Here is a 23,459-nt window from a genome sequence, read left to right as displayed (position 1 = left end):
CACCTAAAAAGCTCAGCAAGTACATGGCTCCTAGCAATTGTTCAGTGAATCTAATTCTTCAACAAATATTTACTGAACAACTACTATGGGTCAGCAGTGTTCTAGGTACTGAGATACAGCTGCACTAATTGTGAAATGTAATTCTGGCGCATATGAAACTTATATTTCACTTGGGGAAGACAGACAACTGAAAATGCATCCTACAATATAATGTCAGGTAAACATAACAGTAACAGAGAGAAACTAAGAAGTGGAAGAGGGGAACTAAGGAGGTGTGTTATCTCACACATGGTAGTCAGAAAAGGCCTCTCTGATAGTGACATCTGAATAGAAACTGCACTAAGTAAAGAATAGACCATGTGCATATCCAATGTGTAAGAACAGGCCATCTTTATATGCAATATAAGGAAGATGATAATGGGTGATCAATAACTCCTGTTTACAACGCCTTTCATCTTCCATATCTTTACACAGGCTTTGGGAGGCAGTACAGGAAAAATCAGCCAGTGGAGGGTAAGAGATGATTGTCTTGGGCACCACTGGCTTTATTACCAGTTAAATTATTTCTCTATTTCTAAATTGTCTAGTTGCTTGTACCTCTGAAGATAAGAAAGAGACTACTTTGGTCACCGTGTCCTCTAGTTCGGCATTATGATGATATATTTATATTTTTATGGGTAAGAGAGAAATAAATGAAAAGAGTCTTAGAAGTAAGTTGCTATAAACAGAAATTATATTGAGACCAAAATAGCATTCTTTATGTAGGCTAAAAAGGAAGCCTGGCAAGATGGAAATTAGATGTTTTACAGCACATTATGTGGTGAAAGACATTAACTTCTTACACAAATTAAATCAAGAAATAGATTCCAATTATACGAGTACAAATAACTTCTCAAAGGAAGATACATAACAGATAATACAACCACAGCAAAATCCATATCAGTTTATTCTTTGCTCATAACTGAAAATTACCTAACTTTCACAACCTCTGCTTTGTGATTTTCATGTAACAGAGTAACATGATTCTTTAAATCAAGTGTTTAACAATATTTACAACAGCGATAATGACTTGCATATTTCAAATATCAGTACTTTAGATCAGGTTAATAGTCGGCTATATAAACTTTAAATCTCCACCTCATAAAACAATCATATATAGCCCCTTAATCTTCTATAGCTTTCTGTTTATAGTCATTCCATAGCTAGTACCATAAAATGATAAGATAATCAGCTCCATGGCCAGTGTTGGGGGTTTGGGAGAAAGAGAACAACTGGCCATGGAACAGTCCAGAGAATCTAGTCCACACATCTAGACTTGTTGTCATGAAAAATTGTATATAGTAAGAGATGCAGCTTTATTTGAAATTACATATTCCCACTCAAGGTAAGAGCTGCATTTTTATGTGCCTGTTTTATGGTTTGAGCAGCTGAATATTTGGTGGTATCATTTACTAAAAAAGAAAGAATAAATTTTGGAGTTAAAGGTGCTAAACTCAGTTTTAGGTATTTAGTAGAAAAACATTAGTTTGGGGAAATATAATATCTGAACTATAAATATAAGTTTGCAAGTCACTGATGTATAAATAGTAAATGAAGCCATGAGAATATATCACCTTAACTAAAAAAAAGAGCCCTTAGAATTCTGCAAAACAATTGCAGTTATTCATTGATGGGAGAGGAAATGTGGACAGACTTTTTATTTTTTCCTAAAGCAAAAAATGTGACAACCTGTTCCAGACTAAAAGACAATTTTTATGGGGTTCCATGCAATTAAAGTGTGGGGGGAAGCGAATGGGAAAATACTAACAAAAAATGAGCCAAACTAATAATTCTAGAAAATTGTGTAAGGAAGTTAATTCCTTAGCCACAGAATTAGTGTTTAGCAACCGTCAAAATCTTCTGTGAGAGGAATGTTTTAAGCTCAGCCCGTAAGTAAAGACTGAGTAATAAAATACAAGCACAAATATTGGCATTATGTTCTAGACTAACAAAGGGAAGTACAACAATTGTTTTTTAAATTTCCTTTGCTGAATCTGGATTATACACGAGCATTCTTGGGAATAACACTTAGTCCATATTAAAATTCATCCCTAGATATATAAAAAAAAATCAGCAAATATTAACCTACCAGGTTTTATGACTTCCCTATTGCTACACTATTCTTCATATTAAACAGCCCCCAGGGAAAAGGGCTCTTGCCGACTCCAACCCAATTCCTTCAACATCAAAAGTGCTCAGAAGCAAAGCCAACTCCATTGTTCCACTTTGGTCCAGGCCCCACTGTTTTTACCTTAAAAGCACAAAACCTTCCTCATACCCACTCCTTTACCTCACAGATCTCTTAAAGCACATGAAAGTCGTATGTGTTCTGATACCGTGTTTCCCTGAAAATAAGACCTAACCGGGCAATCAGCTCTAATGCATCTTTTGAGCAAAAATTAATATAAGACCCAATATTATATTATTATTTTATATTATATTATTACATTTGTATTACATTACATTACATTATATTATATTACATTAATTACATACCGGGTCTTATATAAATTTTTGCTTCAAAAGACACATTAGATCTGATTGTCCTGCTAGGTCTTATTTTCGGGGAAACACAGTATCACAGGACATACGACTTTCATGTGCTTTAAGAGATCTGTGAGGTAAGGAGTGGGTATGAGGAAGGTTTTGTGTTTTTAAGGTAAAAACTGTGGGGCCTGGCCCAAAGTGGAATAATGGAGTTGTTAAAGGCAAAAATGACCTAGAACTCTCTTTTATCCAGCTACCTGGCTCCACATAGGGAAGTTATAATTTACTGCCTTTGAGAAGAGTAGTATAGCTTTTAAAAGTTCCAGTATCTTATAACATATTGTAAACTTAACACCCAAAATTAAAATACTAATTTATTCATGACTGCTGGACATTTTCTTTGACTTCTACATCTTAGAATCTTTTATAAACTAAATCTTTCAAAGACTGAACCTCATAAAGAAAAGCTTCATCTTTCAAGAAAAACTGGGAAGAAAAACATAAAAAAACAGGCCATTTGTAACTTAGCAAACACAGAATAAAAAGGTAACCCACCTGAATAAAACCAAGGAAATTGCTTCAACTATATTTGCACTAGTGGTAATCACAAAGCCTTTTTGTCTCCAAACTTCTATAAATAATCTAAGAACTTTATTTACTGTGGGAAATGTTAACTGATAAAACATTCTTTAAAAAAATAAAGTGTATATATGCACCTACCTTAGGAATAGGATTCAGCAGAACTACACCAGATTTCTTAGTGATGACCTGTTTCGTTGTATAATGATGATCTATAAGTTGAGGGATGTTTGAAAACCCAGTGCCTTCAAATCGATACATATTCTGGAGAAAGAACAATAAAGTAGAATAAATATAAAGTCAGTGCTTCAGCATGACTACATTTATCAGTAAGTTACATTTCATTTTAAAAAAACTACTGTTGCACAATGATGTGACTATACTTAACCCTACTAAACTATACACTTAAAAATGGTTAAGATGGTAAAAATAAAAACAATGTCTACCTTTCCATCAAGAAATTAATTTTCATAATGATTAAATGTAATTCAAATTGGTAAAAAAAAGAAAAAGAAACCTGGAATGTAGTTTGCTAAAATGATAACCAAAGGAAATAAAATATGAGCTACATTTGAGTTATGGGACAGCGATTTGCTTACATATATGTTCCATTTTATAAAACTTTCAAGATGCAAAATAATGTCAAAAGTTTGAGGAAGCATATCCAATATATTATTTTAAGAAAATCTCTGATCATTTATTTATTATTTATCAATATAATATTAACTGAATTTTCTACACTGGGGGTCATTCATGTATTAGTCTTTCACCAAAATGATGGTTATTCACACACTTGTTAAATAAAATGCATCAGTGACAAAACTACATGTATCAATCAGTATGCTCAAGTCTTAGAACTTTTGATTTCATAACATCAGGTAAGTAACATTTTCCCAAACTCTGCCGACTCTTTTTCTATCTTCGTATTTCAATAGGCATTCAGGTTAGTTATCATATGGATAAATTGATAGCAATACATTTAGCAAGAAAAATCTATTGGTCATACTTTTCAACGTAAGAAGCATTGCAATGCAGTGTAATGTAATGAAAGCTTACATCTGATTATTCACAAAGAGCTCACACGTACATATGCAGGCGATGTGCATACGCAGACACACATGTGCTCCATTTTAAGAAAACTATGTTAAGAAATCAGAACTCTCAAAACTTTTTCAATTTGGATATTACTAAAAGATAATTTTCCCAGTTAAAGGATAAAAACCTCAAAACTCCTTTCCTTAGTATAAAACCAGATTCAATTTACCAGAATTTAATTTCTATGCAATTTTAAATTAATATTTCTGTTTCATCAAGTTCAGAACAAACATGCATTAGCTTACTTTAACACTTAACTATAGAATACCATTCAATTCAAGGCAGTTTATGTTAGACTCAATTCAGGGCAATTTTTAATAAATTGCCCCCTAAATTTTTGTACATCGCAGTCAGACCTTCTCTGATATATTAGCAATAATGCTTAACAATATTTCTCACTGAAGACACTAATATATTACTAGGTGTGCAATGGGCTGAGCAAGTTCTCTCAGTGTCTCAATTTATTCATTGGTGAAACAAATAATATTTGGACCTCCTCACAGAATAAGTGTGAGGCTTGACTAAATATTAACATGCAAACCACCACCCAGTATATGGCACATGCTACACACTCAATTATTACATCACCATACAAATAATAAATCTTGGAATACAAAAATCATTCCAAATCTGAGTATATGAAAAGAAACATTTTCAGAGAACACTTGAAAGTGTAAATTACATTTTCTAAAAAAAAAGATTATCTATAAATAATCAAATATCCTAAAAACTCACATACATTCCTATATGAAATTAAGAAATTAAGAAATGAAGAAATGTAAAAAGTTATAAATATATAGCATGTAATAACAATGACAATATTTTAACCAAATATACAGTATTGTATATTTGAACGTTGCTGAGTAGATCTGAAGCATTTTCACCACACAGACATACACAAAAAAGAGTTAAGTATGTGAGGTGATGGGTGTGGTAATTACCTTGATCTTGGTAATCATTCTACAATATATATCAAATCATTATGATGTACATTTTAAGTACATACAATTATATTTGTTAATTATTCCTTAATATACTTTTATGTAAAGTGTACATTATATATATATAGACACATATACACATGTGTATATATACATATATGTATATATGTATATAGGTGTGTATAGTGTGTGTACATATATATATATATATATATATATATATATATATATATATGTATATAACACATATGTATATATAGTTTCTCCCTTTGTCTTCCTTCAGTCTACTCTTAACATAGAAGCCAGGGGATCCTGGCTTCATCATTCCATTACTTTGCTCAAAATTCTTATTACCTTCAGAATAAAAGCCAAAATCTTTACCATGGTTTATAAGACTCTATATGATCTGTGTCCTATTATCTCTCTTACCTCATACTTTACCACTACCTATCCCCACTGTGGCAACACTCAATTCCTTCTTGTTTTATAAATGCAGCCTATGCATTCCTTCCTCAGGATGTTTACATTTGCTGCTTGATATAGTTCCTCAGATGGTCACATGGGTAATGGTTCCCTTACCCCCATCCGATCTGTCATCAAATGTTACCTTTTCAGTGAGGTCTACTCTGACCACCCTACACAATATTCAATATCCATTTTTTAACACCAACTACATTTCTTACCTCCTTTTCCTTATTGAATTTTTCTTCTTAAAATTTATCACTATCTAACTTCATATATATTTTACTTATCCTGTTTATTGTCTATCTCCTCCTCTAGAATATAAGCTCATGGTGTGATATATTTTTACATCTATTTTGTTCATCATGGTCTACAACAATGTGTGGCATATATTTCCTGCATAAATAAACATGCATGATTGAATGACATGCAAGGCATACAAAATGACTGTAAAGTGAAAGCGACAAGACAACTTAAATAAGAAATGAAGACTGTAAAGTTCACAATATCATGCAAATTCAAGACACTTAAGTACAATGTTTAATAAAATTGAGTGAAGTTCACACAGCATGAAATTTCAAATCAGGCAACAGTGTCATATATCTTATGTAAACGTCTAATACGCCTCTTATAACTAGAGAATCAGTGAATAAAATAATGGGAATTTTCAGTATCCGTTTCTTAAGGCAGTTTTCTGCCATTGACCAAGTAATCTTGATGGACTAATACAGTGATACAAGCTGCAGTACTCCCTTCATGGGCTAAAATAAGAAACTGATCCATAGCAATTATTTTTTTAAAGCAATCACTGATATCAGTGAAGTTTTGAGTGCAAAACCAATTAACTCACTTTCTTAAAGATGAAAGTATGGTAATTCTAGTCTTAATTTTTTGAGGAACCTCCACACTGCCTTCTGTAGTGGCTGCACCAGTCTGCATTCCCACCAACAGTGTATGAGGGCCTTTTTCTCCATGGCCTTTCCAACACTATTTGTCTTGTTTATGACAACCATTCTAACTGGGGTGAGGTAATATCTCATTGTGGTTTTTATTTGTATTTCTCTGATGATTAGTGATGTTGAGCATCTTTTCATATGTCTGTTGGCCATTTGTATGTCCTCTTCAGAGAAATGTCTCTTCAGGTCCTCTGCCCACTTTTTAATTGGATTGTTTGTTTTTTTGGTGTTGTTGAGTTGTATGAGTTCCTTATATATTTTGGATATTAGCCCCTTATTAGAGGTGTTGCTTGCAAAAATCTTCTCCCATACCATATGACCCAGCAATCCCACTCCTGAGTATCTATCCAAAAAAATCTGAAAACATCCATAAAGACATATGTGCTCCAATGTTCATTGCCACTTGATTTATGATGGCCAAGACATGGAAACAACCAAAGTGCCCTTCAATAAGTGAATAGATAAAGAAGATGTGGTATATATACACAATGAAATACTATTCTGCCATAAGAAAAGATGAAATAGTACCATTTGCAACAACATGGGTAGATCTTGAGATTATTACGCTAAGTGAAATAAGTCAGACAGAAAAAGTAGAGAACCATAAGATTTCACTGATATGTGGGATATAAAACTGAAAACAACAAAAGAACAAGACAAACAAATGAAGAAACAAAAACTCACAGACAAAGACAATAGTTTAGTGGTTACCAGAGGGTAAGGGGGGAGGAGGTGGTAGATGAGGGTAAAGGGATCAAATATATGATGATGGAAGAACTGACTCTTAGTGGTGAACACACAATGTGATATATAGATGATGTATCACAGAATTGTACACCTGAAATCTATGTAACTTTACTCATAATTGTCACCCCAATAAACTTTAATTTTAAAAAAAGGTGAAGTAATGAATCTAAAATGATATTAAAACTGTATGCTTAAAAAGTTTACCTAAACAACTGAAAGGTCAGGAATAGTACATTTGCCAAAATTATTGAGGACTTGTTTGTTGATACACTCAAAATTCTGAATATTATACTTGTACAGATCTGTATAAATTTTGTATAGTTCCAATGACTTGAGGTTGGTTTCACATACAGATGGAATTTTTAGAAGTTTTTTTATATGGGTTTAACAATAATATGACAGAGAGAATCCATACTAACTTTTAAATAAGAGTCTTCTCTTTGGAGCTAAGATTTCTACAAATGATCTCTTATATGAATTATAAAAAAAGAAATAAATAGTAGCACAGAATAAATTTCTACAAAGATCGTTTTTTGAATATCATTTATATTACATTTTAAATGTCACATGATATATCTTAAAAATAAGTATGAATAAAAATATGGTATGATTCAATTTTTATAAAATAAAAGTTATATAGAAACATATAATTAGAATATATTTTTTAAAAATCTCAAAGAATATACACTAAACCCACAAGGGGGTTATGGTGAAGCACACATTCGATGATACATATTTCTGAATTTTTATCAAGAGTACGCATTACTTTTGTTTTTAAAACAGTTACTACAGCTAGAATTTGTTCCTGAGTTATCACTTGTCCTATTTAAGACTCACTCATGCATATAGCTGAAAACACATAAAAAACAGAATCAGACTTTGTTGCTATACATATTTCTAGAGGATTACAATCATGCAAGGAAATAAAACAGAATAGAATAAGCATACAAAAATGACAAGGAGATTCAATGTATGTATAATTTGAAATAATATGCCTGAGTGGATCTCCTGAAACAAAAATCAACAATAAGCAGGCTTAAGAAAAAAAAGAAAAATGAAAGAAGAAAAAATAATTTCCCAAAAAGGCTGAGATGAATAAATTGAATTAAAAAAATGCTGAATAAGAACAAAAGACTAAAACACTCCTTTTTTCTGGTAAAATTTTAAAACAAACTTTAGTTTTCTCAAATAAAAATGGCATATTGAATAGTTACACATAAGTAATTAAGTCAGTACACAGGAAGGATTTGGGGGAGCTTGGGGAATACTAGTAATAAGGTTTAGGTATGGCTTTTCCTAATTCCTTTTTATTCAGTCTTCAGATGGTGTCTCAAACCTAACTTCCTTTAGTTTTCCAGTTAAAAGCTTTCATAGCACTGTGTATCTTCACAGAACTTAATATAGTTTAGAATTATATCTAGTATGTGTGATTTATGAATGACTGTGAGCCTTCCTCCCTGGACTAGAAGCCTGGCCATTATATCCCTGGCCTTAAGAATATTCACTCAATTAGTGTTTCCTGGAAATCAATATTGATAAGGTTCTGGAATAGTTTTGTTTTATTGTTAAGGAGGAAGTTTCCTAAGTCTTGTGTGTCAGGGACACAGAAAATGATATCTTATGACAGTGTCATTTTGACTTCAAGATACTTTTTGCCTTCTTTTGAGTCCTTGAATGGATGGATAGAATGCTTAAATAATCCTAAGTGTACAACCGTAAGGCCACAGACTTGGAATTAACTGCCATCAAAACAAGTTTCGGATTTCTACTTGCTTTCCTTTTGTCTTCCTTAACCCACAGCATGAATTTAAAAGGCAGTTCAAAGAGCCCAGAGATTGTGGCTACAAAACAAAGTAAATCTAACTGACACATTTAGGGACTAAATCCATCAGCTCAAAATGGAATTTAGCACATGATCGACATCCAATAAATATCTGTTGAATAAATGATGATTTAACACACTGAGCTGCCCAATTTTACATAGTAATTCCAATCTCCACTTTAAGTCATTTTTGTTTTATTGGCCCATATCCCTGGGCCTTACATAGTACTTGTTCAAATAATATTTCCTGAATAAATGAAGAAATAAAAAATGATGATAAATCATTAGAGGATTTTTACCTAAGTTTTCTTTAAAAATGTTTATTATGTTATTTTTAATTCATCACTGTATGCTAATTCAAATTGCTTGGCTCAATAATTCCTAATTCTGCATCTTTAACATTTTTCTGTTCATGAACACTACTAATGTCTAACCTAATAGGTTTTAAGCTCATTGAGAAGCAGCCCATACATCTTTTGGTTTCATCTCCTTACATCACATAACATGGTCCTTTTTTGAAAAAAAAAATAAGTTTTTAGTAAACGTGTCAGATAAACAAATTAGAGAAATATGAATTGGAACTTTCCTGTAATAGTATTAAAAATTCTTTTTGGACTACTTTTGTTTTGTCACATGTATTTTTTGTTTTATCATATAAAAGAAATGATTTAATACATTTATCAAATGGCACAAAGCTATTTGAATTTCTATGAAAATCTATCAACATTTATGACACAAAATAAACCGTGTTGGGTACAAATTCTAAATACGCTTTCACAACAGGCACCAAAAACAGTCTAATAACTATGGAATATGTCAGTAAATAACACTGGAATTACACTGAGATTCAGATACTCTTAGATATGTTTAATATATCTGGCTTTATGAAATTAATATGTTTAGTGTCCAATAAAAGGTAGAGTTCTTTTTGCTTGAACTAGCTAAAGCAACAGATTGATATTTTCTGATAGAGTAGTAAAATATGTAAAATTTGAAAGTATCTATGTCTGTATTGATTAGTTATAATGGCAGAGTTTTACACCATGTTAAAAAGTAACTGTAATATGCAAACAGAAATAAAGCTTCAAAATAAATGCCAACAGCATCCAAGGAGATACTGTGGATTTGGTTCCAGATCACCACAATAAATTGAGTACATATTCTAAAGCACCTTCATTGGTATTTAAATTTCACAAATATCATAGAAACCAAAAAGAAAATTTTAAAATTAACTTTTCCAGTTACACTGACATATCTTAGAAAGTAACATTTGTATTTTTCCTCAGTTACAGTCAATAATGATAAAAATACCTAATATTTGCTTAGCACTCCACACCTTACAAAATACAGATTTACTAATTTGATTCTTACAAACATTGTACAAGCTTTTAACCCCGTTATTTCCCAAAGCATAGAGCTTGTAAAGTGAAAAACTGGGACTGGAACCCAAGTCTTCTGACTCTATGCACAATGCTTTTTTCACTGACCCACTATTTGACATCTGTCCATTCTCTAAAATCTCATATTTCTTTATGTCTTACTCTATTAGGACACCTGTCCCCTCATTTACATACAGCTTTTATAATCTACTACTGGATTACAAACACCTTGATTGTAAAAATACAGGCGAGCATTAAATATCTGGTAATGAATTCCCCCATTTAATGACCACTTGCAGACAACAGGTATGGAGGAAGAAAGTGGGACAATTTTAGCTTATGGATGACTCGTCTACACAAAATGAAAAAGAATTAAACACTCCCCCAGAAGTCTATATCATCATAAAACTTCCATTTTCAATTGATTGAAGAGCTCAACGTTATTTAGTGAGTGGAGACTAAATAAAATTAAGCAGTAGAAAACCTGAGGCATTTGCAGAAATACAATCACTCTCATCTTTAATAGAGAACTTTGCAAAATTTCAACGATAGTAGACTGCCAAAAAAAATCTTCAAATGTGAACTTGTCACCATGTCTATTTTTAGAATATATTATGCTGTTCACTTTAGTCACTTAAAACCAAATGGCAATATTAAAGACAACTGATAATTTGCAATCATACCATTTCCTTTTTGTTTCTAAAAATATTAGTGTAAATACCGATGCTACATTTTAAACTAGAAGTGGTAGTAAGGGAATATTTCAGTCTTATTTAATGCATGACGTATTTCAAAAATAGTAACTTTTAGAGTTTAGAAAACAGAAGAGAATATTTATATAAATTGTAGTTACTTTACACTTCATCTATCACCTTTATTCTACAATTTTCATACCATTTTATAAATATTGGCAACATGGTTGTAATAGAAAAGATTATCTACATCCATAACGAAGGAACATAAAAATTATTAAAGAGCTTGACAAGGAAATAAGGAATGATATACAATTAGAAAGAAGTAAGATGTTTGAGAGTAAGCAAATATGATTATCAAGTTGAGGTCTGAATACTATGTAAAATTAACAAATAATGTAAAAATTATAAAACAGATTTAAATGTACTTATTCTTTTTAACCCATCTGAATAACATCTATTGTAATTTAAATATAGTTATCACATGTGAATATACAAAATGCCACTGAACTGTGTATTTTTAAATGGTTACTTTTATGGTATGTGAATTTCACTTCAGAGAGAGAGAGATAGATAGATAGATAGATAGATAGATAGATAGATAGATAGATAGATAGATAGATAGACTAAGATAAAGAACAAATCTGAGGTTCATCTAATGATAATAGTTCAATCTTTTGGTAAGGTAACTAGTATATTATTCTGGTGCCTGAACAAAAAACTACAATCTTATAGACTGTCAGCTTGAAAACGCATACCATTGGAAATGATGGAGAGAAAAATGACAAATAAAGGCATCAATTTTTTCATATGCCAAAAACATTAAAAATTTGTGAGTGGGTGAAGTTAAACAATATTTTGAGATTATTCTTCATCTTTTTAAATCTAAATAAGAAATGGAAGAAACATAAAAAGTATTTTAGCACTACTTAGGTAAATTTCAATAAAATTAGTACTAGAACAAGCAATGTGAATAGATCATTTTTTTAAATTTTCATCAATTTTTTCTTATTATTATTGCCAACTAGCAATAGCTTATACATGAAGGGAAAAAAATCTTAATCCTAAATGAATCATAAAATCAGTTCAACTATCATTGTCCCATTCATTAAGGAATTTCATTATCACTATTTAATAAAATATTTCTTAAAAATATCTCATTATACCATTTTTTAAAGCAATTTCAAGAGCCAGTTTCAAGAGCATAAATTTCATAATTAAATTTTTCCAGAAAAAAATGAAAAATTATGATAATCACATTTCTTTTTACTTCTAATTTAAAATATCTTTAATGTTCAAATTTAACTTAAATATTTTAAATATTTATGCATTTAAATTTGTAACAACTATTTTTAATTTACTCTATTTTAAAGTACATATGTCCTTAATAAGACTTACATTTTAGCGAATTTTGGAGCATTGTATTTAAGGAATTGAGAAAAAACAATTTAAGTGCTAAACTTTAAGTGTTACAGGCATTTATCAAAAAACTACTCATCATTTTATTGCCATTATACTACAATGAACTACATTAGAGCATACATATAAACTAAATTGAAAACGTACATCAACAAATTGTATGATAAAGTGTCTCCTTTGTCCATCAGAATATACAGAAAGGACATATTCACCAGGTTTCCCATGACTCTCTCGCACCAAGAAGTCTCCTTGTTGTTTTAACAGATCTTGCGCTTCTATTCTGGGAATTGCACCATGGTACCAGTCCTGTTCTGCCAGGGGCTTCTCACTTGTGGGGATTGTATCACAAAACTTAAGCAAACATTGGGGGAAAAAAAGAAAAAAGACTAAATTAGAAAAAATAGCATTTTTTTTTCTGGTAAAATTCATAGCAATTATACTTCTTCCACATCTCCCTTTAATTGACCACTTAAAAGTAATGTGATAAATACGAAATTTTCATAATTTTTAAAGAAATGTCTCCTGGAACACCGATGCTAAAATTTAACACAAATACATAGCCTTCAATATTTTAGGTTTATTTGTTTTCTTCTACCTATTCTACATGGTTACACATAATATTCGTATTCAGAGTTAATATGTATAGTCATAGTCACCTGTATCATAAAATAAATCCACATATTTAAAATTTATCAACCAAAAAAATTACAATAAAAAGGGGGTATTATCAGAGAAATGTATCACAAAACTTCATATTTATTTAAATTAAAAATTATTTCTTTTGATTTCTGGTCAAGATGGTGGGGTAGGTAAAGCTGTACTTGCCTCCTCTCATGACCACATCAAAATTACAACTAAATTACAGAAAAACTATCATGGAGAATCACCTGAATCTTGCTGAACCAAAGTCCGGCAACTAAGGACATAAAGAAGAAGCCACCTTGAGACTGGTAGGAGGGGCGGAGATGCAGAAAGGGCTGGTCCCACACCTATGTATGACCGTTAAATATTGGGAAGGATATCTCGGCTGTGGAGGTTCCCCACCTCCCTGAGAAGTGAAGGGTCCCAGCCCCACACAACGCTCCCCAGCCCAGGATTCCAGTATGAGAAATAGAAGTCCCTATAACTTCTGACTGAAAACCAGCAGAGATTGTGACTGAGTGAGACGAGGACGGCTGAAGTTCCAGATGTGCCTCTAAAGGCCTGTGTACAGTCTAACTGTCTGATGGACTGACTCACTCTGAGCTCCAGTGCTGGGACAGTAGCTCGAAAGGTGCCAGGGACATTCTAGGAGAAATTGAGTTGTCTGGCTTCATGGAGAGGACTGGAGGAGCAGTTTTCTTCCAGATGGAGGAGCTGGCAGAAACCATTGTTTCTTTTTGAGCTCTCCCCACTCCCATAATGCAAATGAAGGTGGCCGGCAAATGAAGGTACCTGAGTCTCTGTCAACCTGGCTAACACAGGTTCATTCGCCCTGATCCCAGTGATTCCCTAAGACCCTGCCACACCCAAGCAGGCATATCCAAGCCACATCCAGTAGCTTTTTCATATTAACAGTCTGTCTTAGCTCATGCTGCAGACTTTCCTAAAATCTCCCAAAGATTCACAAAACCCAAACAAGCATGTGCTTGTACCTCCTGCTGAACAGTTGTAACCCTGGCACTAGACACAATCAGTCTCAGTTCGCGGCTAGGCCTCTTGTGGCACCTCCAAGCCCAGGACTGGTAGTGACCATCTGTGGATTGCTTTGTGGCTCATGCCAGGTAGCCCTGGGCGGGCACAAGCTATGGCTGAACTTGGCATGTGGTGGGGCCCCTTCCAGTAGGCCCTGGGAACCAGCACTCCTAAAAGCCAGCTTTGGACTGAGCCAGAGCATCACTGGCACCTCCAAAAATGACAAATCCAAAAAGCACACTGGGCAGGAACCAGAGCCCTGCTAAAGTGAATCCTGCTTCACAGGGTCAGCCCCTGCCCTGCACAACAGCTCCTCCACTGAAGTCACAGCCAGTCCTCACAACCAATCAGCCCGAGGGGCAATCACTCCCATTGATGTGCAAACAGCAACCAAGGCTCAACTGTAAGAGGGAGACTGGACCACTGGTCTCCACAGGACACCTACTACATAAGGCCACTGTACTAAGACTGGAAGGCATGGCAGCCCTACATAATACATAGAAACAAACAGAGTGATCCAGCCAAAATGGGGAGACAAAGAAACACGTCCCAAATAAAACAAACAAACAAACAACAACAAAAAAACACACAAAACAAAGTTTCAGTAAAAAATAAGCTAAACAAAATGGAGACAAGCAATCTACCAGACACAGAATTCAAAATACTGGTTATAAGGATGTTCAATGATCTCAAGGAGAACTTCAACAAAAAGATAGGAAATGTAAAAAATGGGGATAGAAAACATAAAAAACAACCAGTCAGAAGTAAAAAAATACAATAACTGAAATGAAGAATACATTGGAGGGAATCGAGACTATATCAGATGAAGCAGAGGGTCGAATCAGTGATTTAGAAGACAAGGTAGCAGAAAACAGAACAGTAAAAAGAAAAAAGAATCCAAAAAAAAAAAAAAAAAATGAGGATAGCTTACAGGCCTCTGGGACAACATCAAGGTCCCAACATTCGCATCATAGGGGTATTAGAAGGAAAAGAGAGAACAAGGAATCGAAAACCTATTTGAAGAAATAATGACAGAAAACTTCCCTAACCTGGTGAAGGAAATAAACATACAAGCCCAGAAAGCACAGAGAGTCCCAAATAAGATGAGCCCAAACAGGCCCACACCAAGACACATCATAATTAAAAGGCCAAAGTTAAAGACAAAGAGAGAATCCTAAAATCAGCAAGAGAAAAACAGTTACCTGCAAGGGAGCTCCCCTAAGACTATCAGCTAATTTCTCAACAGAAACTTTCAGGCTAGAAGGGATTGGCAGGAAATATTCAAAGTGATGAAAAGCAAGCATTTACAAACAAGGGTACTCTACCCAGCAAGGTGATCCTTTAGAATAAAAGGACAGATAAATAGCTTCCCAGACAAGAAAAAACTAAAGGAGTTCATCACCACCAAACTAGTATTACAAGGAATCTTAGAGGGACTTCTTTAAGACTGGAGAGAAAACATCAAAATTATGAATGATAAAATGGCAATAGCTACATATCTACCAACAATTATTTTCAGTGTAAATGGTTAAATGCTCTGATCAAAAGACATAGAGGGCTGAATGAATAAGAAAATGAAATCCTTACAGATGCCGCCTACAAGAGAATCACTTCAGATTGAAAGACACTCAGATGGAAATTAAAGGGATGGAAAAAGATATTTCATGAAAATGGAAAAAAAAAAAAAAAAAGAAAGAAACTAAAGTAGCCATACTTATACCACATAAAACAGACTTTAAAACAAAAGGTATAACAAGTGACAAAGAAGGACCCAGTAAATTCCTACTTCTGGGTATTTATCCAAAGAAACCCAAAATGCTATTTCAAGAAAATGTGTGCATCTATATATATGTTCATTGCAGCATCGTTCACAATGGCCAAGATGTGGAGGCAGCCTGGATGAACAGATAAACAAATGGTAGGAAGTACATATATACAATGGAATATTGCTCAGTTATGGAAGGAAATGGGTTCTTCCCATCTGCAGCGGCATGGGTGGACCTGGAGGGTACTGTGCTGAGTGAAGTTTGTCAGACAGAGAAAGACAGATGCAATATGATTTTGCTTATATGTGGAATCTAAAGAACAAAATAAACAAACAAACAAATCAGCAACAAACTCATAGATACAGAGAACATTTTGATAGTTCCCAGATGGGAGGGCGGTTGGGGGTGTAGGTGAAAAAGGGAAAGGGATTAAGAAGTACAAATTGGTTGTTACAAAGTAGTCAAGGGGATGTAGTGTATAGCATGAGGAATATAGTCAATAATATTGTAATAACAATATATGGTGTCAGATGGGTACTAGATTTATCAGAGTGATAGATGGGAGGTGGGTTGGGAGGGCAGAATAAAAAAGGTGAAGGGATTAGAAGTACAAATTGGTAGTTATAGAATAGTCATGGGGATGCAAAATAAAGCATAAGAAATGTAGTCAATAATATGGTAATAAGTATGTATAGTGCCAGGTGGGTACTAGACTAGTCAGGGGGATTGGATCACTTCTTAAATTTTATAAATGACTAACTACTATGCTGTACACCAGAAGTTAAAATAATGTTGAATGTCAACTGTAATTGAAAAATTTAAAAAGGGGGGGAGGGTAAAGAGAAATAAGAGGTTCAAATTTCCAGGTGTAAAACATGTTATGGGACATAATGTACAGCATAGGGAATATAGTCAATAATATTGTGACAGCATGGTACAGTGTCAGATAGTTGCTGGACTTATCATGGTGACCACTTCTTTAGGTCTATAAATGTTGGATAATTATGGTGTACATCTGAAACTAACATAATATTGTATGTTAGCTATATTTTTATTAAAATTTCTTTTTAAAAAAATTATTTTTTATTGCAAAAACTCTTTATTACACAGGCTGTGGACTGTCCATATCCTATGTTCCAGGAGCACCACCTAAGGACTGATTTGATGCCGCCTTGCTGCTCTGCCTTAGCATTCTTCTAGTCATTCCCCTGACTTCTTAACCTCTGCCACATGGATGGTCCTGATCCTACACAGCAATGGCAGATAAAGCCTCAGGAAAAATAGCACCACTGAAAACCACCAACATGCAATTAGAAACATATGGCAAAAACAAGGAAAGAATATAAGCCATGTGCACAGCAGGAAAAGCAAATTATCTGTCACTTTAGGAGGCCAAATGCTAATACCAAATAGCAGAGATAGCTAAGAGCTGCTTATATTTCCTTGAAATGCTTTTAATTGATAATAGATGGAATCATACATTTTATGATTACAAGTAAAACTTTGTTTGTTTGTTTGTTTGTTTGTTTGTTTTTAATCATCCTGAGGAACTATATTGTTCCAGGTGGTAAGAGTACTTTATGGGTAAGGTATAATAATGTGCAATAACTTTTTAGGTTCTCAAAATACAATATGCACAATGCCTCATTTAGGTCATAAACTGGAAAAATGAGACTTAACAATACATAAAACGAAAATATTCACACATGAGGTTTTTCAAACTAATATTATGAACTGCATGTAGGGAAAAAGTACGGTATCTTTGTGGTAATGAGTTTTAAAGATAGCCTCCACTGTTTTGTACCACTGAAGAGACCCAAAACTTGTTAATCGAAGTTCCATTTTATGGTATCTCAGACCCATATTATTGATATGAAAAAAAGGAAAATGCCAAATAGACTTCAAAGAAGGGTCCCCATTTTGGTTTCTACTGCTACCACTTATGACATTCTTTATTCTTTAAAAGTATACATGGTAGGACTGTACATGGACATTTTTGGTAAGCTAAATAAGCCTTTTTTAATACTAATTATGACAAATATAGTATTTCCCCAAAGATTGAAATCACATTCCCAAAAATGGGTTTAAAGAACAAATTGTATAAAGAACCAGCCACATTGCATAATCTACACAAAATTAACTTCTTATATATATTAATAGTTTACAATTCTTAAAGTAGATAGTCAAAATGACTATTTCTTTTACAAAATTTTATCACAGTGTATCTCCTTATATTAAATATTAAAATTTCTACTATAATAGAAATATTGCCAAGTCTCACCAATGGCAAAAGTGTTTCATTGATTTTTTTTCCTCTGGGAAAAAAAATCAATAAAATAAGAAATTCAATATTACCTCTTTGTAAAGAACTTGTTTTCATCACTATCTCTCAAAAAGTCCTACATAATAGAAAAGTATCACAAAGAAAAGTGTCGTGCTTGATTTCTTGTACTAGTCAACCTACCCACACAAATTTTGATTCATTTAGAATTGAGAGAATGCAGAGCCTGGAGAATTCATTAATGCAGAAGGGCATTTGAAGTACAAAAGCTCAGCTAATACTCTGAGAAATTCATTGAAGAATTTGAAGGTAAGAAATATGTTTGGGGAGGAGAGAAAAAACATTTCAAAGAACATCTAAGTTTGTTTTTTTTTAAAGAATGAATAAGAAGGAACCTATATTGCTGCTTCAAAAGGATTACACTCCAGTTCTTTGGATTTATTAGGATCTTTTGGGTAGGAAAGAAAACTTAGGGACCTGTTGTTCCCCACCCCCTAGACAACACTGTTCTAAAACGTAGGCTGAACTTACTCCCATTGTATATCTGTGTATAGTTGTGTGCACACACAAACACAGGGAAAGGTAATACCTATCCCCCGTCTGGGTCTATCAGGTCTTTCAAAGTCTTTTCCAGAGCATTGGAAGGAAAATTTTTATTAATATGATTTCAATGAAATTCAAATACAATTTTGCAAACTTTAGTAATAGAATGTAGGATGTATCAGCCACAAAATCCAACATCACAAGAGCTGTCATAAAGACGCCAAAAATGAAATGAAGATTTTTACCTCAAATAGCACATCTTTATAAGCCTCAGTGAGAAAAGATTTTTCCCTTGTAGATAAGTTATCTGAAATTTTTGCCAAAGATGTTGTGGAAGGGAAACCTCCATTTTTAAACTTATAGTTAATCCAATACCTGTAAGTTATATTTCACAAGACAAACTTTCCTGATTGACTGGGCTGTTTAGTTAGATATTTTCCTTTGGCTTTGGTCTTAAAGAATATTCCAGCATATACATGCTGCACTTAGATTGGTCTAAATGAAGAGGTAGTGAGGAGTCAGCACTAAAAAATGAAAATATTTTTTTTCCTTGGGGAAAGTATAATAGGCATTTTTTTCCCTTAACCTAGTTCAGGCTACTTTCCACCTATGTAATGAAGATTTGTATGTCTTTACCTCAAACATTTGAGTGCAAGATGAGCTCCTTTTTGGGAGACAAAGTATTAAAAAAAAAAAATCAAAGTCTGAATTCTATTAAAATTAAGCACCCAACTAAAAAACATTTTTTAAAAAACTACAATAAAAGAGCATGGGAAAACATTCAAGTAAACCTCTCAATGATCTTTAAAAAGCTAAATAAAACTTCAACACCAACTAAAATTTATGAATTTTTAATGAGTATAAAATACTTAATCATCTTTTCTATTATATAAATTGAGTTATTAATTTAATAATCTAAGTTATGAGCTATTTCTAATTTAAATACTATATTTTAAATAATTATATTTTAAATCTAGTTTAATAATATATTGGGGTGACTACAAGTCAGTCACAGGATTCTAAACATTTCTCAAAAATTTCCCAAAGATCCCTTTAATTTTTAAATTATATATTACTGGGAAATTTTTGGAGGAGATTAAGAATTAAATGTCATACAATCAGAGTAAGAGAACCACCAATCACTTGCAAAAGGTGAGAAATACTGGTCTCTTGAATAGGAATCTGCGTAATTGTAGTAAAAGCTATTTTCAGTAAAAGGGAAATGTAACCAGAGATAGGAAAAGTGCATTTTATACCATTGAGGGTTTGGTAGTTGAATAAGCACTTAACATAAAATGAAAACGTGAATAATAATGTTCTTCCACTTTTTTTTCAAATTTCTAAATAGTTACATTTTGAATTTATTGAGTGAGTTAATTCTTAAAACAATAAAAAAATAATATTCTGGATATTTGATACTCATGATCATTGGCCTTCAGGCTAAGCAGATAGGATATAAATTAATTAGAGCACTGGTATTGTTTTTAACAGGCTAAAGTCTATCTTAAGTCTACAAATTCTAATTTTTTTAGTAATAAAGTAGAATTGATCATTTTTTCATGCACTGGTATTTTTAACCAAAACAAAGATTCTTTACCTAATGCTTACTTTCCACAACGAAACTAGCAACAAAACTCTATTCATAAATTTCTTAATTAACAATGTTTTGTGCTTTTTGAGATCTTGAGTTTGTTTAGTATTTATATTTAGTCTTTATTTTAGCTAATAATGTAACTGTTGTCTAGCATACTGACTAAGCAGACTTACATGCTGGTCAAAGATTTTAATTCTTGTATACACAATTCCTTCTAAACCAAACTCAAATATTACCTTACTTCTACAACTTTGTTTCCTTGATTGACTTTTTGTCGATGTTCTTAGATCTCTCATTAGAGACACTATCTCTATGAAAACATATTTTCTAAAAGGTCTTCCATTTTTGGTCTAATAGTTCTGCTTCCTTCTATACCTTCTGATTTCCTGTTTGTTTGTTTTTTCCTTGTGTCTTTAGTTCCCTTATTCAGCGTCTCTTCATTAGTAATCATTTTCTTTTCTTTGTTATTTTTATCCATGTACCTTTTCCAATTATGTTTGTACTCTCATTCATCCTTTTGCCTGATCACTTCACTGCGTTTTCTTCTGTTGTATTTTTTCAATATCAAATATTCTTTCCTTAGGCTCATACAATATTATACCTAAAACATGCTCCAATACCTATAACTCGTTTCAGTCAATTAACTGTATTCAGTGCTAATTTCATAAACACATCTCAACTAAAACTATTATCAGATTACTCTAATAAGTCAGTATGTAATCATACTTCAGTAAATTTAAACATTTATCAAGTTGGAATTACTTGTATAGAATACAGTTATCAGTCTAACATGATCTGGCTCATTTGTTTTATTCATCTGAGCAAATGTAAAAGGACAAATTTGTGCCATATACAGTGAAATTATAGAAAATAAATCCTGATAAGCCCTTCTTGAAAACTATGTGTGTTAATGTTAGTGATTCAAAATCTGCAATTCTGAGCATAGTATTAAGTTTTCCTAAACATGACTGACTATATAGGAGAATTCAGTGTATGTATGGCAGTGATACTATACAAAAAAAATTGATTTTTATTTTCCTTTGTTTCTCATTTTTTTCTACATCTTAGGGTCTGGGGGGAAAATGCAGTAAGGTCAATTCAATTAACACCTTAAGAATAAAGGAAGACAACTACGGATATTCAATCTGAATTTAACACCATGCCTTGTTTAGAGGAAGTATAAGGTCAATCTGCTATTCTTGAAGGAAACACTAGAAAACAAAAGCAGTTTATCATGCTATGCATGAAATGAACTACACTCCCCTATTTCAATGGTGGAAGCCAAGCATTATAATACTAACATTATAACAGATATACAACTTAAATATAGCTGAATTATAACTTTCTAAAAAGAAGCAAGTAAATCTTATTTACTATATTTTCAATATAATGGAAGCACATCTTTATTTTCCAATATTTTTATTTTTTAAATTCTAATACAAAGTAATTCTAAAATTAAAATAACATATGCCAGTAGAGTATAGAAAAATATGAATTTTAAGGAGACAAGAGTTGAACAATTTTATAATTCGTCCGATGTATAAAAAACAATTATTTGGACCAAAATGTGCTTTATTCTGGTTTTAAAGAACATTTTTCAAAGAGTGCTACCAGGGAAAGGGTGTTATACACTCCACAGATCAGTGATACAACTAGTAGTCACAGGGGCTATAAGATGAAGCCCCAAGTTGTTTGCTCAGCCACTTACAGAAATTCTGCAGTAAAAAGATGGTTCTGGAGAAAGGCAGCACTCTTGGCATGACTAGAACAAATTTTATTAAATATAATGTGGTTTAAAAGACTTCTAATGGAAATGGACCCTCATGATTGCCAGTAGGCTTTCAGATTATGCAGTTAATTCTAATACCCCTGGCCCTGAATTCAGAAGCAGTCTCTGAGAAAGAGTTCTCAAAGCAAAATTATAACCTCCTGCAGCACTGGAAAAATGCATGTCGAGCAATTCTAAGTGCCCTGAGGTACTAATATGTTACTTAACGCCTTTCTTACATTGAAAAAAAGAGCACCTGCGTGGAGCTCATATAATATATTATAATACTACTCTGGTCATAACAATAAATCATTTATCAGCTAACTATCTTACATTCTTCCTTCCATCAAGACTGTTGATTGAAGTGTTCCATTAGACTGTCTTCAAAGACAGCTCTACATTTTAGCCACACTGTAAAAAACGTTGAAATAAATAGCTATGGCAAGTCCAATGGAAATATTATTATGATTAGTTCAAAGTTTCATTTCCCTACGTATACTGCAATGTATTGCTTCATCTACAATTATGTTTTAAAGTTCCAATTGTTGTATGTTCATTTGAATAGAGAAATAGTGATTTCAGAGTTGTTGCTATTAAGATTTTAAATTAAATATGCTTCCACATACGAAAGAATGAATTTGGACCTCTACCTCACACCACATACAAAAATTAACTCATAATGGATCAAAGACCTCCATGTAAGAGCTAAAACTATAAAACTCTGAGGAGGAAACAAAAGTGAAAATCTGCATGACCTTGGATTAGACAATATTTTCTTTTTATATATATGACACCAAAAGCATGTGACATCAAAGAAAAATAAATTGGACTTTGTAAAAATTAAAAACTTGTGTCAAAGAACACAATCAAGAAAGTGAAAAGACAATCCACAAAATGAGAAAAAGAAATTCAAACTGTATATCTGAAAAGGGGCTTCTGTCCAAAAATATACAAAGAAATTTTATAATTCAACAACAAAAAAAGCATTCCAATTATTTTAAAATGTGCAAAGAATACGAACAGCCATATCTCCAAAGAACATACATAAGTGGCCAATAAGCATATGAAAAGATGCTTAACATCATTAGTCATTAGGAAAGAGTAAATAAAAACCACAATGAGATGCTATTTCATGTCTATATCATATTTCCCCGAAATAAGACCTAGCCGGACAATCAGCTCTAATGCATCTTTTGGAGCAAAAATTAATATAAG

The 23,459-nt window shown here is 32.7% G+C and overlaps 1 protein-coding gene across 5 annotated transcripts in view; it reads right to left on the bottom strand.

Moving 5' to 3' along the window:
* The window catches only part of FER (FER tyrosine kinase), a 374,252-nt gene that overhangs the window by 180,031 nt on the left and 170,762 nt on the right, over nucleotides 1-23,459 (bottom strand). For all 5 annotated transcript variants that reach the window (XM_019727984.3, XM_019727983.3, XM_019727985.3 and 2 more), the window contains 2 exons: nucleotides 12,766-12,969; nucleotides 3,247-3,369 (listed from right to left, as the gene is read on the bottom strand). In XM_019727984.3, coding sequence (XP_019583543.2) covers nucleotides 3,247-3,369; nucleotides 12,766-12,969 — 327 coding nt within the window. The remainder of the gene's footprint in view (nucleotides 1-3,246; nucleotides 3,370-12,765; nucleotides 12,970-23,459) is intronic.

Source organism: Rhinolophus sinicus, chromosome 3, assembly GCF_057876585.1.
Source record: "Rhinolophus sinicus isolate RSI-liver-muscle chromosome 3, RSI-T2T, whole genome shotgun sequence".
In the NCBI taxonomy this organism is placed as follows: Eukaryota; Metazoa; Chordata; class Mammalia; order Chiroptera; family Rhinolophidae; genus Rhinolophus; species Rhinolophus sinicus.
Note: the sequence above shows the minus strand (reverse complement) of the source record. Positions and strands in the feature narration are given on the sequence as shown.